Source organism: Hippocampus guttulatus, chromosome 9 (genome assembly GCF_054856545.1).
Source record: "Hippocampus guttulatus isolate MCC_2025c chromosome 9, RoL_Hgut_1.0, whole genome shotgun sequence".
In the NCBI taxonomy this organism is placed as follows: domain Eukaryota; kingdom Metazoa; phylum Chordata; class Actinopteri; order Syngnathiformes; family Syngnathidae; genus Hippocampus; species Hippocampus guttulatus.
Window position 1 is genome coordinate 4,617,576 of NC_141269.1, and position 17,280 is coordinate 4,634,855.

Sequence of the window (17,280 nt, forward strand, 5' to 3'; positions counted from 1 at the left end):
AAAAAAACATTTTAACCCTCCATAATTATGGCTCATCAAAACATTCAATTTGAATTATATATTCTATATCCTCTGTGAAGAACACACACACACACACACACACACACACACACACAGCCATCAAAGAGGTGAATTCATCTTAACATGTAAGCTCAATATCTCAAATCATCTTTTCCTATAGAAATCAATAGAAATGCAACTAATCCGTTCCCGTCGCCTGCAAAAACCAATAACGTCTACTTTAGTAATGAAAAAGAGCAGACATACAGTACGTAACACTTACATTACAGCACAATACATAAAATGTACTTCAGAAAAACACAGTGAATGCCACTTCAATAGAATGTAAGAAATTGCAACAACTCTTCTCACACGATCACTTGAATGGCCATTGTGCTGCTCTTTCTCGCGACAGACAGACTTTTTCTGAAGACGTCTCAGTTCATCAGGACGACACTAATATTAGTGGCTCTTCACAGAGGATATATAATATATGACCGAGCACCTCCGCTTGAGCCGCTCACAGAGCAATGATGCGTGTGACATGAGAGATGATATGAAATGTGCGATGTGTCACATCAGGGACAACAACGTGATAATAAAAGGACGGGCTCTTCAATCGCACCCCCCACCAACAACAACCAGCCCTCTCGCCCGTCTGCTCCCCCTCCCCTCTCATTACCCTCACCTCTGATTGCCCCCAGGACTCCTGCGTGCTAATTAGAGGCAGGGGGAAATATGGCTACAATGCAAGCACCTCTGTGCAAACACACACACACACACACACACACACACACACACACACACACACACACACACACACACACACGTAGTCGGCTTGCTTGACAGAAAGTCTGCCATGCAGCCCCGAGGTGAGAGAATGAAAAGTTCCGTTTGCTAGTGTGTTTCATCCGGATTGGTGAAAGCCCAGCAAGTGACACATTGCAGCGCTGTTGATTGTCAGATATCATCCACTCGTCACATTCGCACGGTACGCTTGCAATTTGATCGAAGTTAAGTCCGCCTGGAAGCGCTAAAATATATTTTTTAAAAAAGGGAGACATATACAAAAATTTGGCTGGTGAGGGGTCGGATGCTTATGCCAAAACAGGGCGCTGCTAATCACTACCACACCGTGCTACTAACTTGCTCCGAATAGAACACCTTGTCGATTAACCGGGAGTTATTTCTAAATAAACAAACACGTTTTTTTTCTTGATCTATTTTCCACGTTGTCAACAAGGCCTTTACAGCCCCCACGACATGTGGTGCGACTTGTACAGCAAATTGCCATTTTGACCTGGACCGGAATGAGGCGGGAGAGCCTGGGAATGACGAGGGACACGGGAGCGGGGGGGTGGGGGTGTAACGACTGAAGATAGGTACAGGCAAGTGTGTGTGTGGGGGGGGGCAGGGGGTGGGGGAGGGAGGTTGAACATAAGAGGGAGTATTTAAGAGCACTTGAGTGCCAGCATGGATGTAGTCCCTCGTCCCCGCGGATGCCGGCGGGCCCCTCCGCACCGTGGCATGATTTTTCACTTTAGCCATCGCCACTCGCTTCACTCCGCGTCCCCCCCTCTCCGCATGCTTCAATGATTCCACTACTCCCCCCTTTTTTATTCAGTGTGAGAGTGTATTGGGGGGGCACCACTGACACACACGCACACACACACACAATTTGACCCATTTGCCCCCCCCCCCCCCCCCCCATACGGGTAGTAAGTAATTCCATTGTGCTGGCCATTAGCAAGTATCTCTGGGTTAAGAGGTGCAGCCATCGAGGCCGTCAGATGGGCGATTAGACAATCAGGAGGTGAAATGTCGACAATTGTTTGCTTGGAAACAACATTAGCCCGTGTGTCTAATAGATATGCGTCATGTTCTTTTCATAAGGTACACACACCCAAAGTGTTTGTGTTGCGATGTTGTCAGATCGTAATGATGGACAGGTCTGCACTCAATCTGTTTGGAATTTATTTTTGTTTTTAAGTTTTAATATTTATGGTCTGACAGTTCAAGATTTTTAAATCATTGCTTGTACGTGACAGCTCACAGTTTTTATGATTGCGATCGTTTAACCGATCGGACCATTTCCATGATGACTGTGTTGAGGAGGGGGAGCTGTCAATTTGCTTTTGGCCCTCCTTGGACACAGGTTCTTTTATCTCTCTACAAGGTGAAATTCCTCAACAATGTTCTCCTACTACTTCTAGAAGAATAATTCCTTAACAACTGCTCGCAATGGAAAAATTCCGAAATCCGAACAAGCAGCGTTGAGCAGATCACATTCCATGTTCGACGTTCCACTGTGTGTGTGTGCGTGTGTGTGTGTGTGTGTGTGTGTGCGCGCGCACGTGTCAAAACAGTAGTGCACCCCAGCTTGGCTAGAATCGTGGTGGCACATGACAATGTAGGTAGTATATATTTTAGCGATGAGGCAACTCCACGCTGCGTGTGTGTGTGTACGCCACACGGACATGTGGACACACTAACAGGCCGCAGGGGCCTGTCGTTGAGCCACTGTCAAAGGGATCCTTGTATTTTTCCAAAGGCATGTCAGAGGATTACACAGTCCCTCTGCTGTTTCACTCACCTCTCAAACACACGCGCACACATGCGCGCGCACACACACACACACACACACACACACACACACACACACACACACACACACACACACACACACACACAGCCATCAAAGAGGTGCACACTGGTCTTCTCTAACTCTCAAGCAACACACAAACACACACACACACACACACACACACACACACACACACACGCACACACACACACACGTGCCTGCAGGGATGGCCGGTGGCAAGCATGGCCTTTGCATGTTCATAAGAAGCCGCATATTCTTTGTTGGCAACTGGCGCAGCGCAGCACAAGCTTGGCGTGGTACAAAAAGTAGGTGTAGTCATGGGAGAGATATGTCTATCATTAAGATGTTTTTTTTGGAGGTGTGTGTGAGTGTGTGTGGAATTCGGTTTGGTGTACTGTATTTGTAACATTAAAATCCTTCACATTGCAACAAAACTGTGACTTGCAAACTAGTTAAAAACAATCAGGTTGACCCAGTGGTTGCTGGAAGACTGAGCGACATTGCGACAAATCAAAGTCTTGCTAACCGAAGTGCTAAATTCAGTTCTTCCTCTGCCCTTCTTTTGAAATAAGGTTTTCCAGAAAGCCAAAGCAAAAGTAAAAGCCCATTCAAAGGCAAGAATTACATTTGACTTTACGTGTGACTTCTGAGGCCTAATTTGCCCCACCCCCAAAATGTTGATATGGTTAACATTTGAAATTCTACCGCTTTAATAACAGCGCTAATTTGACCACTTACTCACCTTTCATTTGGCATGATCCTTCCCCGAGTACCTCCGCCTTCCCGCTCCTGTTGTAGAAACAACACAAATCAATTAGCAAGCGCGGTTAGCACATAACGTCAACAACCAACCAGGTATGAGCCCTTTAAGACCTCAAACCTGCCTCTTGATCAATAGACAAAAGGCAGCTAGCGCTAACACCTCGTTTTATTCCCCCCTAATCGTTCTCTCAATGTTATCTCTCCCAGTCGCTTCTCTTTTTCCTCTGCAAAATTTCCCAGAGCTGCTTAGAATTCCCAGAAGCCGCCACCCTCCTCCGTCGTATCCGCTAAGCCACAGGCAGACACCCTGTTCGAGGCGATTACTATCACGCGGCCCGTCCAATCCACCCGGCCTTTGCGTTCTAACAAGATGCAGACATTAGCAAATCCATACTTATTGCATTTGGGATGATATAGGGAGACGTATTAGTGTGACATATTAGGCCGGCAACAAGTTCACAAGGTGAGACGCTACACTGACATCGCATTGACTCGCCGGCCTCGCGGGACGTCGCGCTAGGCTAGTGGTGCTAGCCGCGGCTGAATCCGCCCGTATTGGATTTCTGTGATGGCTGTTGAGCTTGTAGCGCTACAAAAGGGCATACAGGGCTAACTGGTCGGCTGACAGGAACCCGAAAGACCGCAAGGCTACCGAGGATCAATAGCAATACACTGCACAGCACTGCCGACCCAGGCCAGACGCAAACACAGGAGTATAGCGTTACACACACGCGCGCGCACGCACACACAAACGCGTGCGCACTTGGAAGACTAAAGATGTTTAGAGAGTCATCATCAGGTGCAAATGAATCCAGTATGATTGAATGAGTGGTTTACGTTACTCGATGAACAAGTAATGCCTATTTTCCTTTTTTTTTTCCTCATTAAATCAAACAAGCTATTTTAAAAGCTGGAGATTGCAATTTCAATTTCACACTGAGAATCCTCCAAAGCTTGATGCATTATTTCTACAATTAAAAAACCCAAACAAAAACTACTGGATTGACTAAACATGATTGCAAGACTGACAGAAATAAAACTAAAATGATGGTGCTTTAAAAAAAAAAAAATCTGAAACTACATTTTTCATTCATAAAATGAACTAAAACTAATCACAGTACTGTAATAGTGAAAATGTCCTTCGTTATAAACTTTGTCAATTAGTCTCATACATGGGCTAAATCTAAAAAGTAAAACTAAGCGTTTTCCAAAAATTGAAACAAAACACACACAAAAATCCGCTGTAAAAAAATAAGTCAAACCAACAAAAGTCCAAACAAAATGAAAACCAACTATGATGAAAAATCCCCAAACTATAATAACCGTGGTGCCAACATGGCCAATAAAAGTGCTGCCAATATTAACTGACAGCGACGCTGCCCAAACAGGATGACTGCACAAGCTCGAATTGAAAAAACAACTTTTTGAATAGAAACAGCAGAAACCTGAGCCGCAGGACAGTGGATGAATACATGCCGACTGGGACAGCAGAGTGCTTCAATTTCATTTTGAAGGGATTATAAGCCTTTTGAGATAAACTTCACACAGGCCTCATTGTCGGAACACGTCAAAACGCGCATACTCGGTCATATTTTTGCGTGCTGATGTTGGATCTGAGCCGTCAGGTGCTGGTGGCTCTGGAGCCCCGGTCTGAACAAACAGAGTCGATCTCCGACGCCCCTCCCCCACCACTTGTGTCACAGAAATTGTGCCAGGCGCTGGGTCACCGGGTCGGCGTTTACCAAAGGAAACCGCGCGGACCGGTGGGCATGGGCGCCCCCTCACTCTCGTACGTTTCCAACAATAAAAGAAAACACCGAAACCGTTAACCCAATGAGTCTCTCCGGGATCACCGGAACAAGAGCAATTGCATTAACTGGCCTGCCACTTAGTTGCCACCGCGTGTGTTGTTGGAACCGCCTTGCCCTAAAAACACAGAAGACCGTTTGAAAAAGCATCGAAGTCAAAATCCCATTTCAAATGAATGATGATGGATGAATATTTGTGGGCTGCGAGGGGAGAGCAAAAGAAAGGGTGGGGCGGGCGGCGGTGGGAGGCGGAGTGGGGGGGGGGGGGGGGGGGGTGCTGAGTTTAGTGGACCGCGAGGAACAATGAACATCTCAAAAGGAGAAGTGGAGTGAAATGGATTGAGTGTGCTGAGGGCCAGATGTGCGGCGGATGGATCAGACATCTGCCGGCTCGGCAGTCTCGACTGACTCCCGTCGTTCAACCGATGTCACGGGGGGGGGGGCTTATACGAGGGGTTCTCAAACTTTTTTGGTCCAGTGTAGAAACCTCTCAAAATCCTGATGCCAATTAATCACAATGTCCGTCTGTTTCCCTGAATGAAGACGAACAAAATGGAATGTCCAAACAAAATAATGTGACAATGGGTCCCGTACATTCTTCTTAAGTGCAGTTCAGTTGTATTTAACTTTGAAGGCCAGTGTGTAAAAAAAAAATCTGGTTTTTCAGTGGCAGTGACTTGAATTTCCCTGTACAGGTGTCAAAGTTTAACAAAGGAAGAAAATCTCATTTCAAAAGTCAAATTTTAAATTACAACTTTATTCTCGTGTGCTATGGTTATTGTTTATTTTAATTAGTGCCAAACCCCTTATGCAGATATGCACCTACATTTTTATTTTTATTTTTTAATGTCATGATTATTATAATGACATTATTTTGGGGACTCCCAAGCGATGACTCGCCGACTCCCTTTTGAGAACCCCTTGCTTATACAATGTGCATTCCTCCGCTTTGATAATTTTACTATCCGAATACGAATTACAGAATAAATTCCTCTCCGGGGATAACTTTACACACGCAGACGTGAGTCAAACTAGCGTGTCTTTCCCGTGACGGGTCTCCATTCTGTACATTTTGATGGTCCACAGCTTTTCCTCGCCGTGTAAGTTACCGTACAGGACGTAGCGCCAGATGGTACGGCTGTTTATTTTTGAAAGTCGTAATCACCGTATTCGGAACACGGGGACGGCGGACGAGAGAGACCCGAGCGCCACTTCCTGCCCGAGCCGCATGATCGCATTCAACACGCCGACCGTACCCGGCCGAGCCACATGGGTTGATGTGTTCCAGCACGCCGTGTACGTTACGCCGCCTCTGCCCTCCCAAGACGGACGAGCCAAGCTGCGCACCGGGCACACGTTCAAGAGAAGAGGTTTAAAAATAGAGTGCCGATTTGGTCATTAGAGACACAAGTAAAACTTCAGCTCAAGTGTCCATCTGATAAGAATCATGTTTACATTTTCTAAATAGGAATTTAAATCTTGCAGGTGGAAAAAATAAGTCTGTGTATTGAATATTTGACCCCGGAATTTCAAGTCGTCAATTCATAATTTAACCATATGAAGACGTTTCATTAGTGACGGTCACGACGGAACGAGACCAATTCCGATTTCCGGCACTATCATGAAGCTATTAAGTGAAGATGAATCTTTTTTTTTTTTACTCATTCCTATACCGTGTTTTTACATCTGCAAACCTAACAGGAGTTCCTATTAACACGAAGCCAATTTACACCAACGTTCTATAGGGCCGACTGCTAGTTAATGTGACAGACACGTGCTCCTTTGTGGCCTTTTTGCATGTGAGCCGTCTGAGGGTGTGAGAGTGAGAGTGGAAGCGGAATGAGGGGGCGGGGCGGATTGACTAGCACAGAGAAAGAGAGAGAGGCTCCAGTTAATGGTCTTGCATCTTCCTGGCAGCATGTCAATAACGGCTCTGATCACATTAAGTAAAGAGTCCATTAGCTTATTCTCGTTGTAGGCACTCCGCAGAAGAAACGCCAAGAACTCTAAATGTGTCAGGGTTTTACTTCGAAGGGCCCTGTTCTATTTCCTTTGGACACTGTCACACTGAAGTAACTTGTTTGGGAAGTAGGTACGATGATAAGGAAGCGATGCACTGCAAGTCAGCAAAGACTAATGAATAAAAACAGAATGAAGTTGTACTTTTTACATGTCCGTGTGACACCCAGAACATCCAGTAGTGTGGTCAGGTTGAAAAAAAAAAATTAATGCAGACAATGTTGTCATTTTAGAATGTCTGTCAGAGCATTGTTGTAGGTCTAGAATATAGGGTGTCGGATCACAGAATATAGGCTGTTGGATCAAATTTTGTCTTGGAGACGTGATCAAACAATTTAAGACAAAAATGTTAGGACTAAAATTACATGTAAAAAAATCTGTAGTGCGAGGTAAGCTGCATCTGATGTATGACATTTAGATGACACTAATGCCCCTTGCGTGAAGATTAGTGCGCAAAGTATCAGCAAGCCACATGAGGAAAAATAACGAAGTAATGAAGCATTCTGGCTTTTGCCAAAGTAGTCATCAGAACAAAGGAGATGTGATACAAGAGTAGTGGGGGAGAAAAGCAGGTTGTCAGCCACCATTTCTTAGCCGCCTCGTTGCTCCCCCCTAGGCTGGGCGGTGGTGCCCCCCCACCACATCTGTCTCACAGACCCCTGCGACAGACCTGGCCAGAACCCGGCACATCACACGAATCATCCTCAATTAAATGGGAACCATCATTCCACCTCTCTTCTAATTCTCTGAGGCGTTCCCTCTGGCTCCGCGCGAGGTCCACTGAGTTTTGTCTAGGGTGAGCAGCTGGACGAGGCGAGCTAACATGGCTTTGTGAAAAGAGCCAATCAATAGTTGAGAGCAGACGCCGCTCCCATTGGAAGTCGCCGGCGGTTCGGCAGAGGTTCTGAACTGTGAGGGATTGCTCTGTTCTTGCTGCACAACGGAGCCTTAAATGGCTTCCATGTGCTGTCCATCTGCATCTGTGCTTGGGCTCCGTCCAAACGGCTGTCCTTTCCACTTTTTAAAGATGGCTCAAGAACAAAACAAAAAAAACAGTGAGGCGCAGGTCAGAGGGGTTAGATGAATCAGGGGTTAGGAAATCTTTGTATTTTTTTTCCCGCCCAAATGACAGATTTACTTTCTGTTACAGATAATGAAAAAAGACAACTGAGTGGGAGCAGACAGAGTTAAAAAACCCAAAAACGTTTACCTGAGGCCACCTGGTTAATGGGAAAGGATAGAGCGTGACTTATCCTTCAGTGGTGAAAACTAACCCCCCCCCCCCCCCCCCTTTCTGGACTGAACAATAAATCTTCCTCTAGTCGATTGGTCTGCCTTTAGCACCTTAACAACTAACACACAGCCATGAATTTTTAACCACAGCCACGAGTTAAATCAGGTTGAACGGGGAGGCCCGTTGGTCGGTGTCAGCGAGCAGTGAAAATCGCCCCGCGGCTTCTTCTCATCCAGTCGAGGAGGCTCCGCCTCGGCAACAATGAAAACCGCCGTCTTTTTTGACCATTTCATCATTCTTCCACCAAGCGGAAGGCTCCACCTCAGTTCGCGACGGCACACTCGCCTTTTACACTTTGGTCACGGAAAAGAAAGAACCCTTTCATTGTCATGTTTAGCATCACAGCACAACTTTCGGTACAAAAACCTGGCATTGATCCTCGTGCAAAAACCGCCAAGGAATCTGGGATAGGCGACAAAACTGATTTGTGTGTGTGTGTGTGTGTGTGTGTCATGAAAGACAGCCGGAAAGCATCAATTACTGTAATCTGTTGTTCATATTTGCAAGTCTATGTATGGTTTTTGTATTGACGTAAACCAATTTTGGGGGGGGGGGGGTGAGAGCAGTACAACAAAAGGACAAAGCAGCATCCATGCAAGGTAGACGTAAGGTCAAAAGCCTCCGATGTGCATGGCTTGAATGAGCTATTTAGCAAGATCACACAGTGCAAATTTTAACCTCTCTGATTCTTACAAATGTCCTCCACCCACGTCTGGACGCAGCTACTGATTTCCCAGTGGTCCATCACAGAGGAAGAAGCAGAGCTACTTGCTCGCTTGCTCACCTCTGACCCGCGACTAGGGAGCCAATGGGGGGAACCGCTACGCGTCTTGGGAGCTCTTGGCCTCTGATGTGATGGCTCCAGGCAGTGTGCTTTGTGTGAAACCATCCCCAGTGGCACCTCGCTCGCCACTCGATCCTCTCCATTATTCATACGGCCCCGAGACGGGGTGGGGAGAGAGACGGGAATATGGAAAAAGGGAAGAGGCAAGGTTCAAGACCTTCTCAGATCACAAGGAACTTCTGCTTAACCTTCCTTGAAGTGACGAACACAGGCATACGGCAATGTTTTTTATTTATTTAAAGAAACTGGATCTGAGAGCAGGGCTGGAAATCAATGCGGCTTCCCTCGGGGCTCGATGGAGATCGCATCCACTGCAAGGTGATTGGTGAATCAATGCGGTTCCCATGCTTCACTTTGCCACTGTGAGAACCCCGCGTCCCTAACGTGATCATTCCAAGCGCCCTTGTTGCGGTGGAACTGTGCTGCCGTCCCAAGTCCACTGGCTTTTGTACAGAATCAGATTCTCTCTACTCCTGCGTGTTCCGGTTCCGACGACATATATAACCAACGTAAACAACCAATGGAAACATCTTTAGAATTCCAAGCATCTTTATCGGTTGCTGTACAAAACGTTGCCGACCACAACTCTCCTGATCAAAATTGTTTTGAAGATGAGCTACGACAAAGAGCCAAGTCAAGAGTTGATCACCGTTTGTTTTTAATGAAGTTATTTGAAGAAGCCGACTCGGATGATTGGCTCACCGTCTTTGAAGACAAACAGAGCAGTCCAGTTGCGATCTATTCAGTGCCCCCATCTCCCCCGAGTATGTCTCACGCTTATTTAGACGTCACAAATGAAAACTACCGAAACAGACGTATTTAGACTGACTGTGAAAAGTTTTAAATCAGAACAATCCACGATCCGGTCCATTAAGACGACAAACATTTCATCCGTTGTGGGCAATCGAAAAAAAAGTCTCCGCAGCTCGTAACCAATCACAGAGTACGACGAGTAATTACTTCTGGCATATGCATGTCATGTTGTTAATCCCTTCGCACTTTGCAACCTAACATCGCCGCACACCAAGGATCTTGATCCATCTTGACGCCCGCCGCCGCTAATTGCGCGAATAGCCCGATTTGTTTTTACTGACAGGTGCGCCTCGGCCCATGACAAGGCCATCATTTGCTCGTCGTCGTCATCGTCAGCAATTTGCAAGGTGAACACAACACCACTCTCCACCCCACCTTCCACAAAAACCACTAAACACCATTCAGCCCACGACCCGCGTCATGGAGCCAGCCACGAATTAAAGAATGCTGCCCAGCCGGCGAGAGAGATTAATAAATACAGCCGTCGCTTAGATTAATTCTAAGCGACATGGAGGCTGGCAGATAAAATAAACTAACAGCAGCGGGCTGTCTAGCGAATAAAGCCGGGTGCCCCCCGCCATTGTCTCGGCCGTCGTAATTATTTTGCTAACAGTCATTAACCTGCAAACAGCGGTTTAGCCGCATTGTTCAATAGGACTCTGGGACGCATAATGACAGACTAATATGTCATAGCGCTGGGGGACATGGGGGAGGGCTGGAGGATTGATGAGATTTTACTGGTAGAGAGGTGAGGCATGCCTGGAAAGGAAGAGGGCCACATTAAGCTAATTGGGAGATGAGTGCCTACTTGGGGAAAAAAATGCTTCTAATGGCAGTTTTGCTGCGTGGCTCAGGAGGGGAAGTGGACTTGACGTAGTTGGCTCAGGACGAGATTCAAAGTGGGGCCAGTACGCATTTTGTTTTACTAACTTCACCATGGACAGAAATGAAGATTATAATTCAGATTCGATTTGAAGGCATGGCAGTACAGTGGTAGCGCTACTTATGAAATTAATTAGTTCTGGAAGAAATATCTTCAATAGAAAATTTTGTAAGTAGGGACGCATTTTGCATGCAAATGCCCTAATCCGTTCCAAGCTCCCCAAAATTCAGACATCAGTGTTTTCTAAAGCATAAAAATGCATCAAAATGTGGAACAAATACATGTTGCAATTAGATTATTGCACAATATATGAGAGTTGAAATTTATTTCGTAACAATAGGCAATGTTTTGCTCTTGAGGCGATGAAGAGACGTTCACAAGTAGAGGTACCACTGTGTAGAAAAAGTCATTTGCATGTAAAAAGTGGACCAGTTTCTTGTTGCTGTGTTGATCCAAAAAACATTTGTATCCTAAACTTTATGATTTTGTTGTTTTTTTTCTTCTTTTTAATTAATCCATAAAAAGATTCTTAGCAATTTAAGCAACAACATGGACACACAGGTTTTTCAAATTTGATAAGTGTCACATTTTATGCTATTAACATTTGACACCTCTTGTCTTAACGTAAAATAAATAAATAAATAAACAAATAAAAACTACTGCTGGAATAAAAAAAAAGTAACTGAAGATATCCGCCTTTTTATTTTGTTTCAATTGAATCCACTGGAAGGAATCCACTGGAAGCCGCTTAATGCCCAGATGGCCATGCAGTTTGAAATAATAGTGGTTTGGGCTCGAATTTAAAGTCGTACCTCCAGGCAAAAACTGCAGCTCATACACAGAATGAAAGTGTAAAATGTTTTTTAATGTATATTTAACAACAAATACCCTGGTGACTATTGATGTTTGGTCTCAGAAGAATCCACTTCTCTCCAATATCTGAGGGCATGAAATCAAATCCCTCGCACTTATTTTTCAGTTTTTTTTCCTTCCTCTGTGTCTCTTTCGCTTGCTCTCTTTAAACATTTATTTCTGTTTTCTCCTTACAGGCTCTTTGTGCTTTGTGATGTTGATTTTTTTTTCTTCCTTCCAGCTTTTGGTGCGCCGCCGTCGCCATTTATCTTTCATAGATGCCAGCAGCTAGGAACGGATGAAATGTGTTCATATCAATGTGACTAATTGTTACGAGCTCGTGTTTATTCCCCCGGTGTCACTCGTGTCTGTTTCCGAGAGGAAGCTTTTTTTGGTGCACTATTTGTGTTCGCCAGGAATTAGTTGATAATTGTTTTCAACTTTTAAGAGAAGAGAGCACAGATGGCCGGCATTCTTTTCCAAGACCTGCGCAAGATCCTGATGTTTGACAATGAGAACGCTTGATCTCTCCCAACGAGGGACGCGATTTACAATTTGGAATATTATCCAAGTCCCACTGGAGAAATTCAAGCCCTTCCCAAGCATTTCAGGAGATAAATGCGCCTATTGGAAATGTCAAACATAAGCACATTTGTCATTCGGTATTTATGTCCCGTGTTACAAGCAAAGCCACACTCAATTCCCTGAGACCATCCCCCCCGGTTCACACGGGTAGTAATGATCCCAAGGTGCGGTGTTGCATAGAGGGAGTCGGACACAAGAGTTTCCATCTTTCGCAAAAAGAGTTCAGCGATGAATGTCCCTTTATCGTGACATTCAAATCATTCCTATGTTGCGTACTCGGGTCCTCGGTTTGGGACAGGACTGAATGACGGCATTTTGAGGTTACAAACCGTGACGTGAGGTGCAGAAGAACTTTTCATACAAATATTGACTGGTATTATGGCTTTCCTACTGCACTTATGTCATTTAGCACCTGCTACTAATGGTGTACAAAACCAGGTCATGTCACCGCCATAGGAACGGATCTCTGTCATAAACTAAGGAGCCCTTCTCTTCACCGGGCAGTTACCGCAAAAAAAAAAAAAAGAAATGCCTAAAGGAGTTTCTTCTCACTGCAGGGCTTTACAGCAACTGCTAACCTCTGCCCCCGTCTTATCTTTGACTCGACTATTAAGCTCAATCATAAAACGGTTCTTTTTCTCTCTCGTGTCTCTTGCGGGGTGCGTAGGACGCTGCGGGCAAGGTGCTGGACCGCTGGACCATCATGTCCCGAGAAGAGGAGATCATCACCCTGCAGCAGTTCTTGCGCTTTGGTGAGACCAAGTCCATTGTGGAGCTGATGGCCATTCAAGAGAAGGAAGGACAGGCCGTTACCGTTCCTTCCGCCAAGACCGACTCCGGGATTAGGACGTTCATTGAGAGCAACAACAGGACACGCAGCCCGGGACTACTTACGCATTTAGAAAATAGCAGCCCATCGAGCATTCACCATTTTGAGAATATCCCCAACAGCTTAGCCTTCCTTCTACCTTTCCAGTATATCAACCCCGTGTCCGCCCCCATGCTGGGCTTGCCGCCCAACGGACTGCCGCTGGAACAATCCGCTCTCCGGCTCCGGGAGCCCAGCTTGCCCAACCAAGTGGAACAGGTGGAGACAAGCGAGTCGGATGTGTCCCTGTCGCCCTTCCGTACCGGCCAGAGTCCGAGCCGCGGCCCACTCGGCGCCATGAACAACAGCAACAGCAACATTGAACCTAAAACGGAGTCTAGCAACAGGGCGTCCCCCATCTCGCCATCTCCATCCCTCCAGCAGGCTCAACAGCAGATGAGCCAGCAGCAACAGCAGCAGAGTCAACAGCAGTCCCAGAACCAGTCTCAACAGCCCAACGCGCTGAGTGGCCACCAGGGTCACCACCACTTTGTCAAGGAGGAGCAGTCCAAGTGCATAAGCCACTCTCCATTTTCCTCCAAATTGCACCGCATGCGCCGCATGGCCTCCACCCCGCGCAAAGGCCGCGTGTGCTGCAACTCTTGCGGCAAGACCTTCTACGACAAAGGCACGCTGAAGATACACTACAACGCCGTGCACCTGAAGATCAAGCACCGCTGCACCATCGAGGGCTGCAATATGGTCTTCAGCTCCCTGCGCAGCCGCAACCGTCACAGTGCCAACCCAAATCCGCGGCTGCACATGCCCATGCTGCGCAACAACCGCGACAAGGACCTCATCCGTGCCAACTCCAACTCGAGTACGCCAGTCATCTCGAGTACCAAAAATGGTGGCTTCACCCTTACCAGTCCTGGCAGGCCACCGCTGGGCTTCACCACTCCACCGGTAGACCCCATGCTTCAGTCCCCACTGCAAAGCCCGCTGGTGTTCCCCTCTCTTAAATCCGTGCAGCCAGTACAACCCGTGCCTCCGTTCTATCGTACGTTACTGACCTCGGCGGACCTCGTCAGTCCGCCGGTTTCACTGCAAACAAGCCCCATTTTACCTACCACAACCAACAGCACGACGCTGATGGACCAGCAGCAGCAGATGCTGGCTGCGGCCGTGGCTTCACACAATAACGCTCACATGTCCGAGATGGGAGCCACGTCTCATAGTGTGAACGCGTCTAGTGGCCATCAGGAGGCCGCGACGGGCCCCGCTGACCCCATGCCCAAGAAAAAGCCTCGTAAATCCAGCATGCCCGTGAAGATCGAGAAGGAAGTGATCGATGTGGCGGATGTCTACGAGGACAAAGACGAGGATGACGACGATCACATGAACCACAATCACCACCACCACCACCACCACCACTCCACACCACTCCTTTACAACACACACGTCAAAATGAACGGAAACTACCACAGCAACAACAACAGCAGCAGCGGCGGCGGCACAGGGAACCACAGCGGCGGTAGCGGGCAGCAATCCCCTTCCCAAGATGAGATGAGCCCCGGCATAACTCTGCGTGGCGTGATGAGACAAAGTGAAGACGAATGCCGGGAGGGAGCCGGCAGTGACGGCAGGGGCGAGCTCCAAGGCTCAAGCGACCTACGTTGTATGGACAGCTACACTTCTGAGGACCAAGACCACGAAAGAGACTTTGAGAACGAGTCGGAAACCTCGGACTCAAAGATGTATTACCGGGACGAGATGATGGATGTGGAGGAGCAGCAGAAACACTCCAAAAGTGACAAAGACCACCGCGACGATGGCCGCGAAGAAGGTCATTTGAGGAAAGAAATGGAAGGCAAGGGTCAGCTCTCGCCATCCCCTCACCAGGATTCGATCAAGGTCAAGGAAGAGCTCAACGACCCCACTTACGACATGTTCTGTATGAGCCAGTACGGCCTCTACAATGGCGGAATGGCGGCGGCCGCAGCTGCGGCCGCCAGCATGGCCGCCCTGCACGGGAGTTTCATCTCCTCGATGGGCTACGGCGCCAGCCCGCCCAAGTTCCCCACTTCCCAGTCGCCGGACGGAGACCCGTGCTCTAGTCCGGACCCCAAGATCTGCTACGTGTGCAAGAAGAGCTTCAAAAGCTCCTACAGCATGAAACTGCACTACAAGAACGTGCACCTCAAAGAGATGCATGTGTGCACTGTGGCTGGTTGCAACGCTGCGTTCCCTTCCCGACGGAGTCGAGACAGGTTAGTGCTTGATGATTACTCTAACAGTCACGGCTTTGATATTTGACACGGTCTTTATCACGCAAAAAAGCTGCATCGGTCATAACAGAAGATCGGGCACTAAACCACCTGTTCAATGTTAGCAAAGAAACCAGTAGCTTTGCATTCGAAAACCGGAAAGTCGGATTAAGACGTCATTGTGTCGTATAAAACAATCCACGGCAGGGATGTGGCTTTCATTACAATATTGCAGCAAAATGAATTGGCGGATGTTCATGCTTCTCATGTTTTCCTCTGAGGGTGAAATATTTAGCGCTCGACGAGAGGTATAAAACAGTCTGAGAGCGGCATAGCTTTCACTGCAACACAGTCCGGAAATCAAGTCCAGCCTCTGTCACAGTTCTGATACTACCCCTGTCGGCATGAGTTCGGTAAACCGCACCCTGCCGTTCACCGTTTGTGCCGTTTGCGTCAAATCGCCACCCGGAAAACGGCGTCGACGCTAAATCCGTAAATTTCAAAAGGGCATTCAATTCAACCTGCATAGCATTTCGCCTGGTAGCCGCGAGTTAGTAGAACGTGTAAAAATAAATAAATAAACTCAAATTCCATGACGTCTGCTTCCCGTCAAGTTCAGAAGTGGCAGGTGTCAACACACACACACACACACACACACACGGTAAAGCTCCGCGACTGTCAAGCCCTCCAGCTGCAGTTTTGTTTACCTGGCCTCTCCCCGCCTGCCTTGTCACGCAGAGGTGAAGGTGCATGCATTAGCATTGACAGCTGTTAGTCAAACCGCTGCATTTATTAGCACGGAAGGTGAGCCGAGACCCGGGCTTGTTAACACGCAGACGCCCCCCCCCCCCCCTCCGTCGTCCCCACCACTCTGCTGCGGAATATACAGTAGGTCCACGGTAGCAGCGCGGGGGGGGGCATATCGCTTGTGGCAGGTGCAGCGCATCGCTGTTGCCTCAGGCGAGTACACACCCGTGAAAGGAATACAAACCAATATCTTTCGGGGGTGAAAAAAAAAAAGGGACTGACCTTTTGGTGTTATGCTGACATCACGCGTCATCTGACAACGGAAAGCTATTGTTTGTTTATGTACAAAGAATTGATACAAGAGGTGATAACCAGACGTTGGAATTTGTAACAGGATGGGGGTGAAAAAAAATTTCAAGTGTACACTCCTATTCGCGAATAGCAAAGAAAAGAAAAAAAAATTGACACCCTCTTTTAAAATGGTGCACCATGCTAATATTTTAAACCGAGGGGTTTAATATCATTTGAGAATCATCTCACATCAAAGGTTAAAAAGTAACGGCTGACCAATATAGCATTAAAAACCTTGTCTTTCAGTACATTGCGATCTTGCGATTCAGAAAGAACACGGAAAAGGTACGATTATTTTGAGTTTTGGCCAACGTTGCTTGAATTTGCGAACAGTGCGAATATCGGATCGATTACTGTTGTGCATGGTCCTCAACGTGTGACGGATTTGTTTCTCAGCGGGAACGCAGTTGTAAATCAAAGTCAACGTTTGTCGGAAAACACTTCTGGGCCGTCAATATAAAACCATTTTTAAAAAAGTAAGTAAAAGCGCGAACTGACTGCTTTGGTTTTGATGTCATTAGCCTACTAGCATAGCTGTAACATCATCATATTTTTACGGTTTCCAAAAACAACAAACGATTTTTTTAAAAACGACATAATAATATTATAATAAATCCCTGAGAACACATGGAACATTTTCCA

The 17,280-nt window shown here is 46.9% G+C and overlaps 1 protein-coding gene across 3 annotated transcripts in view; it reads left to right on the forward strand.

Moving 5' to 3' along the window:
* bnc2 (basonuclin zinc finger protein 2) overlaps window positions 1-17,280 on the forward strand; it is a 161,414-nt gene that overhangs the window by 134,250 nt on the left and 9,884 nt on the right. For all 3 annotated transcript variants that reach the window (XM_086119062.1, XM_086119064.1, XM_086119063.1), the window contains exon 5: window positions 13,133-15,543. In XM_086119062.1, the coding sequence (XP_085975188.1) occupies window positions 13,133-15,543 (2,411 nt within the window). The remainder of the gene's footprint in view (window positions 1-13,132; window positions 15,544-17,280) is intronic.